A 17,982-nucleotide genomic window follows, 5' to 3' on the forward strand; every position below is an offset into this window, starting at 1 on the left:
TTCCAGAGAATCTGTGACTTTATACAGTTTTTATAGTTTCATGATGGTTCCTCTATAATTATGTGAAGATTTTGAAAACAGTGCTTATGTGTTTTTTCATGTGTCTGAAGTATAAAAGTTGTGGAATTTTTGGTTTAAAATAATACAATTTAAAATTATAGCTTGGTGATGTTCTTAAATAGAATGGCTGTGAATTAAAAATCAATTTCAATCCCATGAGAGATAATTTAGGAAAAGATTGAAAAATGTTTTTTGTATGGTCTCATATGAGTGGAATGCTTTATAACTTAAGCCTTTGAGTGGCATTGGCAAGATATCTCGCCTCTTTGAAGGCTTCTTATTTTGGCATAGCCAAGCCCAAATATTTTGTGAAGTTGATTTCTCAAACACTTTCTTATATCTCTTTACTTTGCACCTGCAGAAAATTCTGAAGCCGCCTCAATTAAAAAAAAACATTTTTAGGAGGTTTAGTGATTTCTGCTGTGCCACTTAAAGGGTGAATTATAAACTGTCAATCAGTTTGTTTTTTACTGAAGTGAATCTTGTAGAGGCATGCCCAAGGGGAACTTACGGATTTTTACATGCTATGAAATTGTTTTGCCTGAATTTCTAGTATTTCAAATTTCTGTGTAATTTTGTAGTTGAATTGTCTATTTCACTACCTGTTTTGTGGGTTAAAGTCAGCGTGGTGTAAGTCACATTTCCAGCTCAAATCCAAAAGTGCTAAACTGTTGAAAGAAAAAAACTAGGTCTCAGTGTCAATAGTTCACCACTTGGTTGGGAAATCACAATTTTTAACATGGACTCTATGAGAACAATTGTACTAAAATCTTTTTCCTCAAAATGAGGATTATGGTGAAACTTCAATTAATCATCACTCATTTAACCATTAGTTTCTGTTATCTGTCATCGCCTGAAAAAAATACAGAGAAAACAGCCCCAGATTTTATAAGGTCCAAAAAGATCGGATCACTGCTATTGTCTGTGCAGATGCCACTGGCAATCATAGATTACCCCTGATTGTAATTAGTAAATTCAAAGAAATGTTTCAAAAATTTTATATGAACACATTGCCTGTGAACTATTATGCCCAAAAAAGTGTTTTGATGGACCAAATAAATTTTTCAGAATGGTTCCACAAAGTTTTCATGCCTCAAGTCAGAGCTCATATGACCAAAAAGCATTTGCTGCAGGAAGCACTGCTGTTAATGGACAATGCCCCAACACACCACTCTTGTGAATTCAAAAGTAATGATCACCATCATCAGATGATGGTTAAATAACATGCCTCTTTCTCCCAGCAAATAAATTTCCACTTATACAGCCTATGGACCAGGGCATAATTGAAAATATGAAGCGACGTTAAAGCTTTTCATGTAGGAAAGTACAGGAAAGCTTTTGTATTTATATTGGCAAAGTGTAACTGGGCTTTTGCCTGTAGTTTGTATTTAAATATTGAAGGCTTGCTCTTATCTGATGATGCCACGACTTAAAAATTTTTGAAAGAAATACAACATAATGTTATTTTCAATGTTGCCACTGTCTGGCTGATCTTACATTGAAGTTTATGTTGGTAGTTTTTTAAAATGAAATACAATATTTATGTATTATTCACTTTTAGAGGATTTCATTTTCATCCCAAGCCTGCAGTGGAATCACGTCACCGTACATATGTATATAGAGCTTTGTGTTATCGTCTATTCTGTCATCCATCACTGCCCTGGTCCAGACGGTGATGGTTAATCAGTTTTCTGTAATTGACTTACATCACTCTGACTTTGCTTTAAACCCCTCATTTGTTGGCAAGACCAAATCCGGTGACCTGAGATTGGTTGAATTTTAAAGGTTGGCTCGTAGTTGGCTTATTTTATTTAATATTGCTTGGCCAAGACCCATAAGCCTATGAAATAGTGCAGATGTAGATATACAAATATTGTTTTAAATTATTAAGAAAAAAAACTTTGGTTGAAGGTATTCAATAATAGAAAGAGGAAGAGTTCCAATGCACTGAAATAATACTGTGTTTCAAGCAGTTAAAGTGAATGCAAAAGTGGTGTATAATTTTTTTGGGTGATTAAGTTGGTTTAAAAGCTACATGGATTGAATAATAATAAAAAAAAAAAAAAAAAAGTTTTTTTTCAATGTGGCCATTAATAATTTTACTGAATAAAGTGACCTATACAAGGTAATTCTGTAAATAGAAAGTCGTTGATGGGACTATTGAGTTGAGGTCTTGGGTTCTGCAATAGAAACAATTAAGTGGATGGGTTTATAGTGTAAAAGAAATTGAGTTAATATTTATAATTAATATTACTGGATGTATGCATATTGAAATTTTTCAATTCATTAGGAAGCATAGGGCAGATATGTGTTTGATAGCAGGAGTTATGGATAGTGAATGAAATGCTTGACTTCAAAAACTGTGAAATATTTAATTAAATAATAAAGTGCACCAGCATATGATCTGGTGAATACATTGATGCTCTTTCAAGACGTGAATACAAGCCAGTCTTCCATTCGATAAAGTCTGTCCACAGAGAGAAGGCAGACCTTTAGCATGACACATTCACCATCTACATTTTAAAATATGGAAGGGATGTGGCAGCACCAGCAGAACACAAATAAGCACACAACTTCAACATATACCCATTATGGCTACACATATGCACACACAACATGTTTCTATGTTTCGGCGTATACACCAATTTGTTAGAAATTCTGCAGAAAAATATTTGTGGTGTGCGTGTGGTTAAGCAGTAGTCTATCTTTGATGCTCCTCAATGCAACATAAAAGCATTATCACTTTCAGAAAATCTCTTCCATAACAGCAGATGAAACATTAGAAATATGTTTGGAAATTAGAAAAATCACATCTAAACAACCAGAAAAATCCCCATTAAAAACCACATATGAAAGTCTCCCCCTGAAGCATTAAGATGTCGGTTGATCGAAAAATTGAAGCATTTGTTACTATAATCAAAAAGGGGTGGAAAAAACATTAATATGAATAAAATTTTGTAACAAAATAATCCCTCATCTTCTGAAAAGTTTTTCTCTGCTTACCATGAATTACTGTATGATGACTATTAATGATATAACTTATATAAATTATTTTTCAACTCCTTAAATGCTCATGTTTGAGTGTGACTCTAAATTATTGAAAATTTTGCTCTCTAGCATATGCTAAACATGCTAAGAAGTGTCTTGGGCTGCAGTGTTCAGGAATAGAGGCAGCCTTTGTATTTTACAATCATTCTATTTGGTTTGTTAGAAATATTGGTTATATATATAGTAAAGTTGGAAAAAAAAGTTTTGACGGTCTCGCTTAATAACATTAGCATTAAGGAGTTAAATTTTGCAGTGCACGATCTCCTGGTCTCTTCGCCCAGTGATGTGATTACAAATTTTCTGAGGGTTTGAATATACTGAGACCAGACATAATTTTTGTCCCCAGTGAAGAAAACTCATCTTGCGTTGGCAACCAAATGACTTGATTTTCTGAGGGGGTTGTGATGTTTTATCTGTATAAAATTATATGATTATGTTGAGTGTTTACTGTGTCAATGTAGAAGGACTTGCTTAGAAATGAAGCTTTACTAAATAGGATCTGAACCTATCAGAAATATCAAAATTTCATTGCTTCCATTGTTTTAAAGAGCTATGAATGAAGCTATTTAAAAACAATATGATGCTTAATTCTTACTGAAAAACTTCAGGTATGAAATTATGCCAATTGGTAATTATAGTGCTGCAAAAAAAAAATGGTTTTTTTTTAACCTTTTAAAACCACTCCCATCACTTTTGAATGGCAAGCATAAAAGGCTGTTAAGTTTTCTTTAATTTTCAGCTGCACATAATCCCTTACCTTTGCAAATCTTATAAATCTTATGGTTGTTAACCATTACCAATAAGGCCATTTTAAAGAATGGAAGGCGTTGTTGGTCAGTTTTTTAGAAGAAATTTCTATTATTCTTTGTATATCAATGCATAATCTGATACCTATGAAAAATTATTTTAAAAATAATTTATTCTTATTCCAGTCTTTCAAAGAGAATATAACATATACCATATTTACTCTTTCCCACATTAGCTGGCATGCCATAAGAATTGAAGTGGGAGGGAGAAGATCAGATTTTTGAGTCTAGTCCATTCTTGGCATGCCTGGAAAAGGAAGGAACGAAAGGTTCAATAACTATAGCAATATAAAGGTTCAATAACGCAGGATACATTCAAAAGACAGTTTTTTAAATGAGTACTGAATAAGTAGGCAAATCTGGATAAAATATTCTTCACTGTAATAAACCTGTTTTACTAAGGAATTCTATAATAATGAAATTTGAGCATCTGCTTATTGCTCCCTATTTAATTATCGTCAATCTAATACATGTTTCATGCGTTTCTCTGGATGTTCAGCGATTGAAGAAACATGATATGGATTTGTGTTTCATTTAAATCTTTCTAAATGTGTGTCTAAATTCTAAATGTCTAATTTTTTGCTCTGCTTATTTCAATGATGCATGATGAAAGAGTACAAAAATACTTTGTCTACACATATTTCCATTAAACTTGTCAAATCTACACGAACAAATATGCTTAATATTTCATGTACATCTGAATATATTTCATAAAACAAAGGATCCTAAAATCAGATAAGATCCCGAGAACAGACAGGGTCCAAATCAGTAGCATGATCTGCCTTTGCGGGGGGGGGGGGGGCATCAGGTTTGAAAGGAGCGCAACAAATTTCTTTCAGAGAATTTTCAGTTACTAACCTTCAAAAAGCTTTTTAAATTAACAGACATTGATTAAGATATGGTGTAAAGGTGTTTTTTTTAATTATTTTACTAAGACATTAAAAAATATTTTTAAATTTTACTCTTGGGGGGGGGGGGTGCATGGACTCTCCATGCCCCTCCCTGCATATGCCTATGGTCCAAATCACTTAATTCAATCTTTTTTTTGTACAGATATTTAAGAATTATCTAGAATATGTGACTCAAATTTTCCGTCATGCCGGCTAATGTGTGGGTATATGGTAATCCACAGGTTGTATGCAAAAAACAAGATTAGTTGGTATGACTGTAAATGTTAGAAGCATTGGTAAACAAAAACTCAATTTATTGGCAAGAAAATTTTAAAAGGGAAAATCTCTGATAGAGAGCAGTATTGAATGATTGTGCGATATAGAGTTCACAAGAGTAATTATTGAGTTTGATGAATTTTGTATTTTTTCCCCCCAACTCCTACAGAATAACCATTTGTAAAATTTTGACTTTTCATGGAGGTAATGATATACAACTTTTTTTCAACATGTTTCAAAGTGTGCTTGATATTATTCACATTTTTGAATAAGTGCTGTAATGAAATGCTTATTCACCAACAAAATGAAATTACTTTGTACACAAGTCCTTCCTGGTCATATAAAAAGATTATGTAACTTTTTGAAAAATAAAATGCAATTTTCATTACACAGTAAAACCTGTCTTTAATGAAACCTGCATTAAATGGAAATCTGTCTCCAATGTAAAAAAAGCGGTGACAGATTAACAATCATTAAAAATTCTCAAGTAAAAAAATGTCTTCACCCTTACACTGCTCCTCTTTTGAAAAAATGAAGTTTTATACAAATGCTGTCAAAACGAGAATATTTTATATAATTATAGAGTAAATAATGTACGCAGTGTACCGTAACTATGTAAGTGTACCAGCACAGCAAATGCAAATTATTGCGCAGGATTGGCTAGTTACAGTCTGTCCTGAATGCACATTACTTTATTTTTCTATTTTTGAATTATTAATTTTATTTCCAAATTAACTTTATTTTCAATTTTTTTACTTCTATTAAATACAAGATCGGTACATAATTATACACAATTATGTCACTTGAACCTTTATTAAGTGAAAACCTCTTAATAAAGTTAGAGTTGAACGGAAGAAAATCTCAGTCCTTTGCAATTCCATTAAAGACGGGTTTTATTGTATCATCAACCTGGTAGTTTGTTATTGAAGAATTTTTTGAAACATTTTTTAAGCTGCTTTTTTCATAGTCTAATAGGAAAGTTCAACTTTTAAACTGCATGAGGTCTATTGACTCATGGTCTTTTTTTAGTATATAATTTGTAGAGCCCTGCAGGCTTTTTTGCAGCTGTGGAGCACAGGTTAAGAACTGTTGATGTAGAACAGCGGTTCTCAACCGGTGTTCTGCGGAGCCCCAAGGGCTCTGTGGTGACTTGAAGAAAATAAAATGAATCAGTAAATTTGATAGATACGTAAATAAGAGAGGCCTGCAAGGTTCTGCTATAAAAATTATGTACAAAAAAGGGCTCCTCGAATCAAACGGCTCCGCCATAGAAATTATGTACTGAAAAGGGCTCCGCAAGTCAAAAAGGTTGAGAACCGGTTATCTAGAGATTCCTTTCACATTTTTCAATCTTGCTTATGTGATATATTATGTCCAATTCTGTTATAACGGCATTAAAGATTCTGTGAAATTTTGTTATAGCTGAATTGTAATACAATTGAGGTTGATGTGTTTAAGGCCTTTTTAAATTTGAAAAAAAATTTATCAAATACTGTATATAAAGGTGTTACATTATGATTTTGGATGGTCATATTTTTCAAGAGAAAATCTGGAAAATTGAGATAGTTAATACAAATACAAGGCCACAGCAAGCGCAAAATGCTGAATAAGGTGACTGAGAAAAAGATGTCCAAAACAAATATAGATGTCATATTTCAAATATAGGACATTGTGACAATTTGTGTCTGCAAACTTGCCAATTATTGTGTATGAAAATAACTATTGATTCATTGACGGCTGTATTCACTAACACAGTTTAAACTACAATCGCTGGTGAAAGGATTGAAGATCAAAACGGATTGGATAAATTGGGGATTTTAACCAATCCGTGTCAATTGCTAATCCTTTGACCTGCGATTGTAGTTTAAACCTTGTTGGTGAATACGGTCGCAAGACTTGCACCTTGCCCCCATATTCCTCCGCAGAACTTCTAACAAATTAGTACATGTTGGAATGCACTTGTTGTGCAGTTTGTTTCTGGTTGATGCTTGTTATAGTGCTGTCTTTCAAACTGAGTGAATTTACTACCTAGTGAGTTGTGCCAGAAGTGTGTGTCTCTAACATTCTGAGTTCTTATATAGTGTTGTCTGATTTTTCTGTGCTGTTATCTATATTTCAGAAGTGAAATGTAATGATTGAATATTTGTAGGCCTGTTGCTCTGTGACAAGACTTTAACTGGGAGATCTGCTCGCATTTGGGCCTCAAAGTTTGGAACCACAGAAAACCAACATCACCTGACCACCGCTGTGGTGCCAGTAGGGTTCAAACCTGGGACCTTGCAATGCGAGTCAGTCATTATGATCACTTTACCATCACAGCGGCTTGTTGTATTGTTATAGTGCTGCCATCTATTTTCCATATTTTTAAAGATGAAAAATTCCTGATGTATTTCGACACGTCATGCGTGTCGTCTTCAGAGGATACGAGTATCACGCTGACATAGTTTCCCGCTTGGATTGAGTACCAAATCTTCAATCTCGGTTGTTCAGCGGAACGAAAAAACTATAGGTCTGTTCAAGTGGAACATTGTGGCAGGAGAAAACCCTTTCCTTTAGAAAAGTATCATCCATGCATCTATTTTGAGAACAGTATAGTTCTCAAAATAGATGCTCACCAGAACAACTCCCTATTTCACTGGCCTGATAGTTGCAGTTGAAACATCTATTTTCTGACTTTTGAACCATGCTGTAAAACAAGACTAGTAGGGGATAATGGTTGTCCATATTAATGAAAGTCCTGTTTATAACAGATAATTTTTATGTGAAGGGTGGGGGGGGGGGGTGTGATGCTCAAATTATAGTTATAGAGTATATGTACATCAATAAAAGTACAGCAGTTTGCTATAAAAAATGTTTTATTATATAGTAAATAAAATTTTTTTGGACTATATGACTTGTCTTGCTGGTGAGCAGTACGAGTCATGTTTACGTAAAACAATTAGTTATGTTTTTTTATCGCTTGGAAATGTAAAACTTATCATATAAAAATAAGCATCCTTTACTGTTATTTAAAAAAATTTAATTGTCCATTATATATAAGTGGTATTCATTATAATGAAGTTCGACTATGTATCTACAAAAAAAATCTGGATACACCCGATCCTTTGGGGCCGCTTAGATACCTCTTTGAGATGCAAAGCAAGGCGTGTCCACAAAAACTGAAGTTACTGCTCAAGCTGCCATGCGTTGTTGTTAAAATACAGCTTTGATATAACGATACTCTGTGGACCAAAAAATATATTGTTGTAGAGGGGGTTATCATTATATTGAGAGGTAGTATTATAATCATGCACAATCAAATATATGCTGTTGTTGCCATCTTTTTTGAATTGGAGTTTTTGATATGAAGATAGAATGCATTTATATGTGTTTATTCTCGGCAAAAAATTATAATCGGTCAGTTGATGAATAAAATTCAGTTTTACTCTGCAATGTAGTTTACTGCACAATATTTTTGTGTACTATGCAGAAAGTACCTTCACAGCAACTTAATTAACGTTTTCCGGAGGGTAGACAGCGCAAAGTAACAATGTTATCAAATACCCTCGGAAGAACAAACACAGGTAAGGAATTTAAAAATATATTGAAGGTGATTTTTTTTTTGAGTTAAATTCAAAAAATGTAGAAGTTTCGAAATATCCTAAAAACATATCACTATAGAGGGTTTTATTATAGTAAAGCATGTTAAATCCTCTTGATGGAACGATATTAGACTATAGGCAGTTCAAAGTTCAAAAATCTAAAGTTTCAGAGGGATTTATCATTATATGAAGTATTTTTATAGCGAAGTTTCACTGTACTTTTGTTTGTTTGAGTTTGAAACAATCATTGCAAAACTTTTTTTTTCCCCTTTTTTTGTTGTTGCTCTTTTTTTCTTGAGTTGTGATTTTTCTAGCCTTTTTGTTGTGGGTATGAGAGAGAGACAGACTGCTAAGAAATAATGCGAGTATTATTTCATATATGATTAAGTCTTTCAAATCAAGCACAACTCGGATCTATCGCCATGGGCAATTCACTACCTAGTGAGTTGTGCCAGAAGTGTAAGTGTGTGTATCTAATGTTGTTTGATTTTTCAGCGATGCTATCTATATTTCAAAAATGAAGTGTAAAGATTGAGTATTTGTACCATTTGCAGGCCTGTTGCTCTCTGTGGCGAAACTCTTTAACAAGATCAGCTCACATTAGGGAACCACAAAAAAAAAACTTCAACCTACCACCACTGTGGTGCCAGTGGGGTTCAAACCCGGGACCTTTCGATGCAAGTCCATCACTATGACCACTTGACCACCACAGTGACCTTTTCTTCCCTGCTGGAGAATTAAATTCAAAATACTGAATACTTAAACGGAGCACTGAATGAATACTTAAAAGAGCATATTTTTTGCTCTTTGAGCCTCTACAGCGTCATCTTAAGAAAGGGTGCAGCTCATCCGGACAGCAGGTTGTAAGGGGCAGCAGCGTAGACTTTGGTTCAGACTCCAAAATTTATACCACAGTAAAAATTCATATCTCGTCAATGGAAACGTTGAGAAAAATAGACTGCCTCTGACCATAATACCAGAAACAATGTAAGCTATCTGGGCAGCTCAAGATAAAATCTGTACCTGTGCTCCCCATAGTCCCTACATCCTGTGTGAGGGCCCCTAGGCTGGAATCTTTTGTGGGACTCAAGCCAGATTTTCTATGGGGTCCCCTCTACAGTTAATTTATATTGTGAAAAAAAAATAAGGATTTAGTCCCGGGCCCCCAAGCTGGAGTCCTGTCAGCCCTACCCCTGGGGGTCCTGCTTCTCCCTCACACCTTACCCAAACAATTCCTAACAAAAAAAATTTCCATCCTTTCATCTCAGATTTTGTGCCCTTCCAGAGCAGACATAAAACATTTTCTTTGATTTTTTCAGCCGATAGAACTTTTCTTTACCCATTCACCTTGGATTTAACATCCTTCTTGAGCAGCGCCCCTTGTGGCAGCAATGGGTCGCATGGCCAACTGCAGCCCCTGTGCTCTATCACAAGGGCAAGTGTTAATTTTGGTTCTGTCACCCATTTTCCCCCACAAGGGCAGGGCTGATAGGACCCGTCAGAATTCCCATATTGTTTGGCTTTTTCACGCTATAAATTAACTAGAAGGGCCTGTGAGAAGTCTGACTGAGGGGGTGCAATAGATCCCACTGTGCTCTAGGATGGGGGACCTGTGCCATCATTCAGAATTAGTTCCACAATAGTCAAATGAAAGCAAAGGAAAACTTCAGCTTCTCACTTGTGCACTCACTGGAGTACCAGAAACACCTTTGCAAAAATTTCTTAACAAAAATAACCTCGTTATATATCATCTTTACAGGATAAGTGATGATGGCTCCAAAAATAAGTGCTGTTTCAAGGACTAAGTTAACTGGCATTATTAAGAATGGTAAAATAATGAGGCTTTTTGAATAGATGTCATTATCATTAGCATCAATTTGAGGGACAGGCATAGGCCATTTTACAAAGTTTATTCAAAAAGTACCAACCATAATTTTTCGTGTGATTTGGTGCACATATGCAGGTGATCTTAGTGCGCATTCTTAAATTTTTTCCTGCCTGCAGAAGATGCCAGTGGCTGGCAGATTGCCAATGAGTGACTCAGTGTAAGTGAACGCTGTCACATTTTTTTGGGGTTTTTTTTTGTGACTAAATGGAAGAAAAACTTAAGTAACACTATGGCATTAAATTTTGTGTGAAGTTTGGTGATTCCCTAGTGGAAACAATCCAGAACATTCAACAGGCTTCCAGAGACGAAACAATGGACACCACACAGATAAAAGAGTGGTATAACTGCTTCAAAGATGGCCACACATCAGTAGAGATAAATCACCTACATCTAGAAAGAAGATTGTCATTGAGTGAGGACTCTCGTGGTGCAGGATTGTTGAATCAAGATCAGAGAACTTCTAGATGAGGTGGGTATCAGCATTGTATTTGTTTTTCCATTTTGACTGACAATTTGGGCTTTGGGACAATCAGAATTTGGGCCACAGCTGCTAACAGTGGAGCAGAAGCAACTCTGTAGATTGCATAGGACAAGCTAAAAGTACATACCACACAGCACAACCGTCACCAAGGAGTACTACCAAGAGGTTCTGGGTCACAATTGGCAGGCTCTATCATGATTAATGCAGTAGCATTCAAGTTTTTCTGCCATTTTTTCAAACTGAAAATGCAAGGTCCCTTAAAACTTCCTTACTCATTGGTGTCTAACTCATTGACCTTACTCATTGGTCTAATGGTGACTAACAGCTTCTGCAGGCAGAAAAAAAAAATTTCAAGCATACACGTTAAGATTATCTACATATGTACAACAAACCACCCCTCCCTAGCTTCATTGGTTAAGCATGAAAAATTATGGTCAGATACTTTTTTTAACAAACCTTGTATATATGATAACAGTTCTGTTAGCAAAGAACTATCTAATATGTGATAACCTGGAATGGCACTTGACTAACTGAAACTAGTGTATCCTTGTTGAGGCACTAGATTGATGGTATGCATAGTCCTCCAAGATATCAGCTTGGACTTTGGAACACTCTTCGGGAAGATGGTCCATTTGGCTTCATTGTGAGAAACAAGGTGAGAGTTCTCCAGATTTACACAAATTTTAATACACCATTTTTTTGTCAAGTTATTTCTGTGAGCAAAGCATAGTTTTGAGCGAGTACAGATGAAAATAATACAAAAATAATCATTGGTAAATTAACAAATTTATTTAATGAAAGAATATTGACCTGTAATTGAAGTCACTGAGAATTTGAAGTTCATTGCATACCCTCAAGACATACTGACAAAATCAATGCCAACATTAAGCTAACACTCTGACTGTAGGATCCAAACAGTTCATATATATACACACAACCACCATGTGTTATCGTGTCATAATTTGCATAGAAAATCATCCAATCCGGTTACAGTTGCGTTCTTCAATTTCCATGAAAAACCAATCCTAATAATTTCTGTATTTTTTTTTTCTTCAGTGCTGCAAGCAAATTTTAATGGGTGCTATCTAATACTGTAGGCATCAAGCAAGAACAATTTGATGCGCAGTTGCTAAATCTGTTCTTAACACAGCTTTAAATAAAATGGAAATGTTCAAGTCCATTCTAATGGATAACTTAAGGTTCATCTTGTCCATTGTTTTGAAAATCTTGAACATTGCTGATGTCTGAGTAAAAAATATACAGTGAAATATTGGTATAGCGATATTGTGAGGACAAAGAAAAATTGCTGTAGAGGGATTAACATTGTGTTGAGAGGCAATATAGTTTAGGCATTAGAGAAGACTAGAGGCATTTCAAAACAAGTCTTGGAAACATTTCATATAGAGGAATTCATCATTGTGTTGAGAATCACTTCATTGTATTCAAAGAGTCGTCCTCTCTCTCTCTGCCGCTGTGCAGTCAGTCATGTGGTCATTGTGATGAACTATCATCTCATGGACCTGTTTTCAAACCCCACTGGCAGCATAGTTGGTGGTCGTTAGTTTTAAGAGTTAACTTTTTTTTAAAGTTTTCTGTAATTCCAAACTTTGAACCACGAATGTATGTTGATCTCCCAGTTAACATTTCTGCGCAGTGGCCGAGAATGGTATTGATATCCAATCATCACTTTTATTCATTTATAGTTTGAGAAATAGATGGCAGCACATAAATTCATGCACAATAGTAGATACACACTCAGGCTGTTAGATGCGCATGCACACTTCCGGCACAACTCATCATATATTTTATCCCCACAGCAGAATATGCTGAAATCAGCAATTAGAACAATTAGTGCTACTGCAGAACAATCTGGAAGAATTTTATGAAAAAGTGCAGGAAACACTATTATGAGGATTTTTACCACCAAACATTTCCGCTCAGCCAGGGGCTCATTGCAAAACATTCTGCTTTGGGGTATTTCATCATTTACGATAAATCCTGTATAACAGTACTTTCCTCCGGTCTTGTAAGCATTGTTATGCATGGTGGTCTAGCATGGCTCACACAAGGGTGAGACTAACAGGGCTTGGCACAATGGTGTTGACAACCCACATTTGTTTTGCAGAGTTTGTGTCCCCCATGCATTCGTGGTTGGTCAGCTCATTTCTGTATCTCGTACATTCAGATTGAAAAAACAAGCTTCTAGAAAGTCCAGTCTGTTCAGTTTGATGCTCACTCTTGTCCTGAAAGAATGTGTGCTCTGAAAACATAGGTTATTTTTTCTTTCAATGCATTTTCTATGAGCTGAATCTTTCATTTTACATGAAATGGTTTAAAATCTTTCAGAAAGAGAAGTAGAGTAACATCAGGAAAAAAGATTCTGAGGTGGGCATGAGTTAATCAGGCTCAAGTGACAGTAATTCTGATGCCGAATGTGTTAAAATTCACGACGGGACTGTTTTACAAGTGTTAGCGCGTGCATCCATATCAACTAAAATGTTCATTAGCCGAAAAATTCGTAGTTGAGGTACCACTGTATTATACACATTTTTTCATATCTGTACTTGTTTTAAATTTTGGTTAGTCCAGAAGTCCTGACCAGTTTTGAAAAATTTATTTAAAAAAAGTTATTAAAGATAGAGACAAACGGCTTATACTGCATTTAAAAGTGAAGGTTTCGAATTTTCTTTTACTCCTATTCATTTTGCATCCATTCTTTTTTAACACCCATGTTACAAACAAACAAAGAAATCTAATATAGGCTTAACATCAATAAAGTGCCAATTGGACATCACTAAAAGTGCCCATGAAATTTTGTAGTAAGTAAAAAATTGAATTGTAAAAACTTTCTCTTAGAAATTCTTCAATCTATCTCTACCTTTAACAGTTCTTTTTAATTTTTTTTTCCGAAACTAGGTTGACTTCTGGACCACCCTGTATAATAGTTTTATTGCATTGATCACCTCAGAACAATGTCTTAAAAATTCTCAGTTATTGAATAAGGTGAAGGATTTCTGCTGGAAGTTTTTTTTTTAATGAAAAGTTCATCATGAATTTATTTTTGTTGTATTCATTGTATCTGCTTTAGTTGTGAGTGGTTTTTTTTCCGTTGACAAAATTATTTCCTTTTGTGCTGAAGAAAATGAAAGGATTCATTCAATTTTTCTTTTCAGCTACCTTGTTCTCACCCGAAGAGTTTGGGGGAAAAAACTCAAGTTTATTTTGTGTGGTACTAAGCAGCCTATGGTTATTTGGAGAGAAAAATATTCTACTAATTCCAATATTTTTTCATGCTTTAATCATGATTTCAGGTTCATCGTCAAGCTGGCATGTGATAATGGAGGGGTTATATTATCTAATGATCAATTCAGGGATCTGAAAAGAGAAAACTCGACCTGGAAAACTGTCATCCAGGAAAGGTAGCTTTTACTATGAAAAAAAGTCTACTTTTGTGTGCAATTGAGATCTTTATAGCAAATATAGTCCGCCTTTGGTATTTGCAGGTTTTCACATTTGCTGCCCTTTAGTTTTTTTGGACAGCGGCGCTGTCTTCTACAGTTTTTGGACAACTGTTGCAGTGTTATTTTTCATATCAGAAGAAAATACTAATTATGCGTATTAACCATGGGTGCCCATACTTCAGATTTACCGTAAAGCCTTCCGATTTTTTAGCCTTATTAAAATGTTTTTGTCAAAAACCAAATTCTTGAGATTTTTCTATATCTTTTTAAAAAAGTCCCTGAAAAGCCTCAGATTATTGCATTGCAGAAGAAAATCTGTCTTTGCAATCCTAGGCTCACTAACAGCGAATTGGGGTTTTGAAAAACTGAAAATGATTTTATTGTTGCTAAAAATAAGGGAAGTTGCCAATTATTGCTAAAATTGACAATAGCTGGAAAGGAAATCGCTTCTGTAAATCAGTGGATTGAAATGAGTTGAAGTATTGAATGAATGAAGGGTTGCAAACTAATTTAAATCCTTGATTTTAGTGACCAAAAACAAAAATTCATTTTTTTTTCCGTAAAGTAGCCTTTTTAAAAAAATGGGTTGAAGACCCCCGCTCTAGCATATTAAATAAAGAAGTAGTAAACAGACGTGATGGTTTTTTTCCTCAAAAAACATCGTAAGAACCGCCGGACATCCCTTCTACTTCTGCCACGCAAGACAATTAAACTTGAAAAAAAGTTTTATTCGCAGTGACCCTTCTTGAGAACATAAACCCTGAATATGAAGAAGTAAATACAGAGGGTCAACTGCAGTTTTAAATATTTTTTTTTCAAAAATGAGGTTTCCATTGTAGGATTTAAGAAAACATCTTGTCACTTTACTTTTGTTGTATTATCTCTTTTGAATGGTATATTTGATGAAATCCGGGTCTTATGGGGCACAGACATTTTTGCGTCACCTTTCTGATTTCTCTAAAAAAAAATGTTCAGTAGCAGCAATACTTGGAATTAAATTGTCCATGGCTGAAATATGATATATTTTTAAAGAAATATTATATAAACACGTAAGGAACAACATTTTCAATGATTTAATTCATAGGCTCAGGCCTATCATCATCCTCTTAAGGCATCTCTACTTCCACACAAAGGGCATTGAAAGTGTTTCAGACCTTTGGGTGCTTTTAAGTGGCTTTTATAATGGAAATTGTGATTTCTCAATCAATTCTGGGGGTACTCAGACCTGTAAATCAAATTACTGTGGCTACTTGAACACTCGTAACACCCCTGACTCTGACACCACTACTTTCAAGTCTTTTTTTTATAATGGTATTGTAACCTTTTTGATTAGACAAAAAGACGTAAATTGACTGTCCAGACTTTATTGTCTTAACACCTTTGTGTTATTTCTTGTGTAAAAGAAATCCTATGTTTATTCTTATAGTTTAAATTTCGATGATTTTCAGATTGCTGATGTACTGCTTCGTAGGGGACCGTTTGATGATTCCCGATGATCCACTTGGCAGAGGTGGGCCGACGCTTGACGAGTTCTTATCTTTTCCACCCACCAATGACAAAGTCTAAAAACTTATGTATTTTCCCTATTCTCATCACAGATTACATTTTTCTCATGAGGAAATTATTCACTCAAGATCCGCCAAATAAATTACGTTTTTATTATTGAAAGATATTGTTATGAATTTCTTGTTCTGGAGATATAAATCATCAGTACTGTTTGTCTTGGATTACGAGGGAGTATTCTTTTCACTTTTGGAGGAAGCTTCATTTTCCTGGAAGAAAAAATGTTTTGTTTCTGTTCCCGTGAATAGAATGGAGACCTTAATAATGTTCTTATTTCCTAAAGGGGAAGGAGTCCTTTCTTCTGTATAACAGTGCCTAGCCAAAAAAGTTGTTTTTGCACTCCCAAACTTCTTAAAGCAAGCAATAGAAAAGTTCATCACGGAGCGCTGTTAACACCGGAAGTCATGTTCGACCAGGTTCAGTCAAGTTTTTTAACCAGCGTTTTTACGCTGCACACGATGCAGGTAACCTGCTCCTAGGAAAACCCGGCTTAAAGCCATTAATTTAGTGCTGTCCAAGGTTAATCTGAAACCAGTGGAATGGACCGTAGAAAAAATTGTTTTTCCTCTCACTATTGTCCTACCTGAAGTGGCTCAAAAAGACAAGTGCCTATGTGTGGCAGTGGGAAGCTCATTTAATTATGCAACTGTCTGCTCGCACATAAGCCAATTCCATGTGGTTAAACTGAGGTTAGAATTGATCGAAGTGGTACTGCAGGATAGCGAGGGACCTCACGAGATTTCCTGTAGAAATCGGGATTAAGTTTATGATAAATGACCTCCAGTTACCATGAGAATAGATTCCCCCTCCCTCCCACAAATAAATGTTGCCAGAGCAAAGGAATGCAGATTTCACTAACAACAACGACTCAGACTTTCCACAGTTACTGATGGCCCAGAGGTGCCACACTAGGGCATGGGATGGAGAATGACATATATTTAACAAATGCATGTTCTTGAACTTGGAATTTTCGCACTTTTTGCTTCTATAGCCTCTTAGTTGTACTGTTTCCTCGTGCATTTGTTATAAAGCGTCCCATACTTTGTTTTTTCCACGTGTCTGCACTGTGATTTGATATTTCATTTTCTGTGACCCCATGTGTTTGTTTTGCACTTCAGCCAGCTATCATTGCGTTGCAAAGAGGGTTTGAACATGGATCCTCATGATTAGATTCCTGCACGATGGCCTCGCATTTAGATTACTAATTAGTATCTAGAATTGGGCTTTTTTGCATACAACAGTGGCACATGTATGATGGGAGTAGATGAAATGAAGGGGAAAACCACAGAGCAGAGCACAATTAGCCTTGGATGGTCACTATCGGAGGGTCGTACATTGTTAGCAAGGTCAGATTACCACCCAGCTAAATGGAGTTATACAGTGGGATAGTCTGTATATATATGGACAATGCAATGCATGCTTCATTGTATGATATTCAGGATCCGTAGACACGTAAGGGTATTTTTGCTAAAAGCAAGTCATTGAACTAAACGTTTTCTGAGCTAAAGTAATGTGCTTTCAATGGGAATTTCCAATAGGCAAATTAAAAATCTACGGCTACAATGACTTTTTTTCACTCCAAATACAACTTAATCAGCTCATTGTCAGAGAGCACGTCTCATTCCGAACTTGTGAAAGTTTACACTGAATACACTTTTCAGAGATGTTTCGCAATAATTTTCTGATACAGAATCAACCCAACAATCCTGAATTCGGTTTAGAAGGCATTGTGACGAGATTACTTTGCAGGCAGAAATTTCTAGGGCCTTGCCTGTAGAGATTAACCTCTTTACGATCACAGGCGTATAATATTACTACAAAACACCAGTGGGATAAATTCTTAGTTCTTTGTCTTTTCTTTCCTATCTATTAAGCCTCCCTTTTGTCTTTTCCTGCCCACTCGAGAAGCTTCATAGTAACCCTATTAT

The 17,982-nt window shown here is 35.4% G+C and overlaps 1 protein-coding gene across 6 annotated transcripts in view; it reads left to right on the plus strand.

Moving 5' to 3' along the window:
- LOC149069223 (uncharacterized) overlaps positions 1 to 16,159 on the plus strand; it is a 29,727-nt gene extending 13,568 nt beyond the window's left edge. For 2 of the 6 annotated variants that reach the window (XM_089251311.1, XM_089251312.1), the window contains exons 5-6: positions 14,342 to 14,449; positions 15,940 to 16,159. In XM_089251311.1, coding sequence (XP_089107437.1) covers positions 14,342 to 14,449; positions 15,940 to 16,057 — 226 coding nt within the window. In that variant the 3' untranslated portion in view covers positions 16,058 to 16,159. Of the gene's footprint in view, positions 1 to 6; positions 218 to 14,341; positions 14,450 to 15,939 lie in introns of those variants that run through there. The other 4 variants (XM_089251313.1, XM_089251315.1, XM_089251314.1 and 1 more) reach the window with 3 other exon arrangements.
- Positions 16,160 to 17,982: the final 1,823 nt, after the last annotated feature.

This window comes from Pholcus phalangioides, unplaced genomic scaffold, assembly GCF_987345545.1.
Source record: "Pholcus phalangioides strain wild (caught in Gottingen) unplaced genomic scaffold, Ppha-v1.0 ptg000024l_1, whole genome shotgun sequence".
NCBI classification, from domain to species: domain Eukaryota; kingdom Metazoa; phylum Arthropoda; class Arachnida; order Araneae; family Pholcidae; genus Pholcus; species Pholcus phalangioides.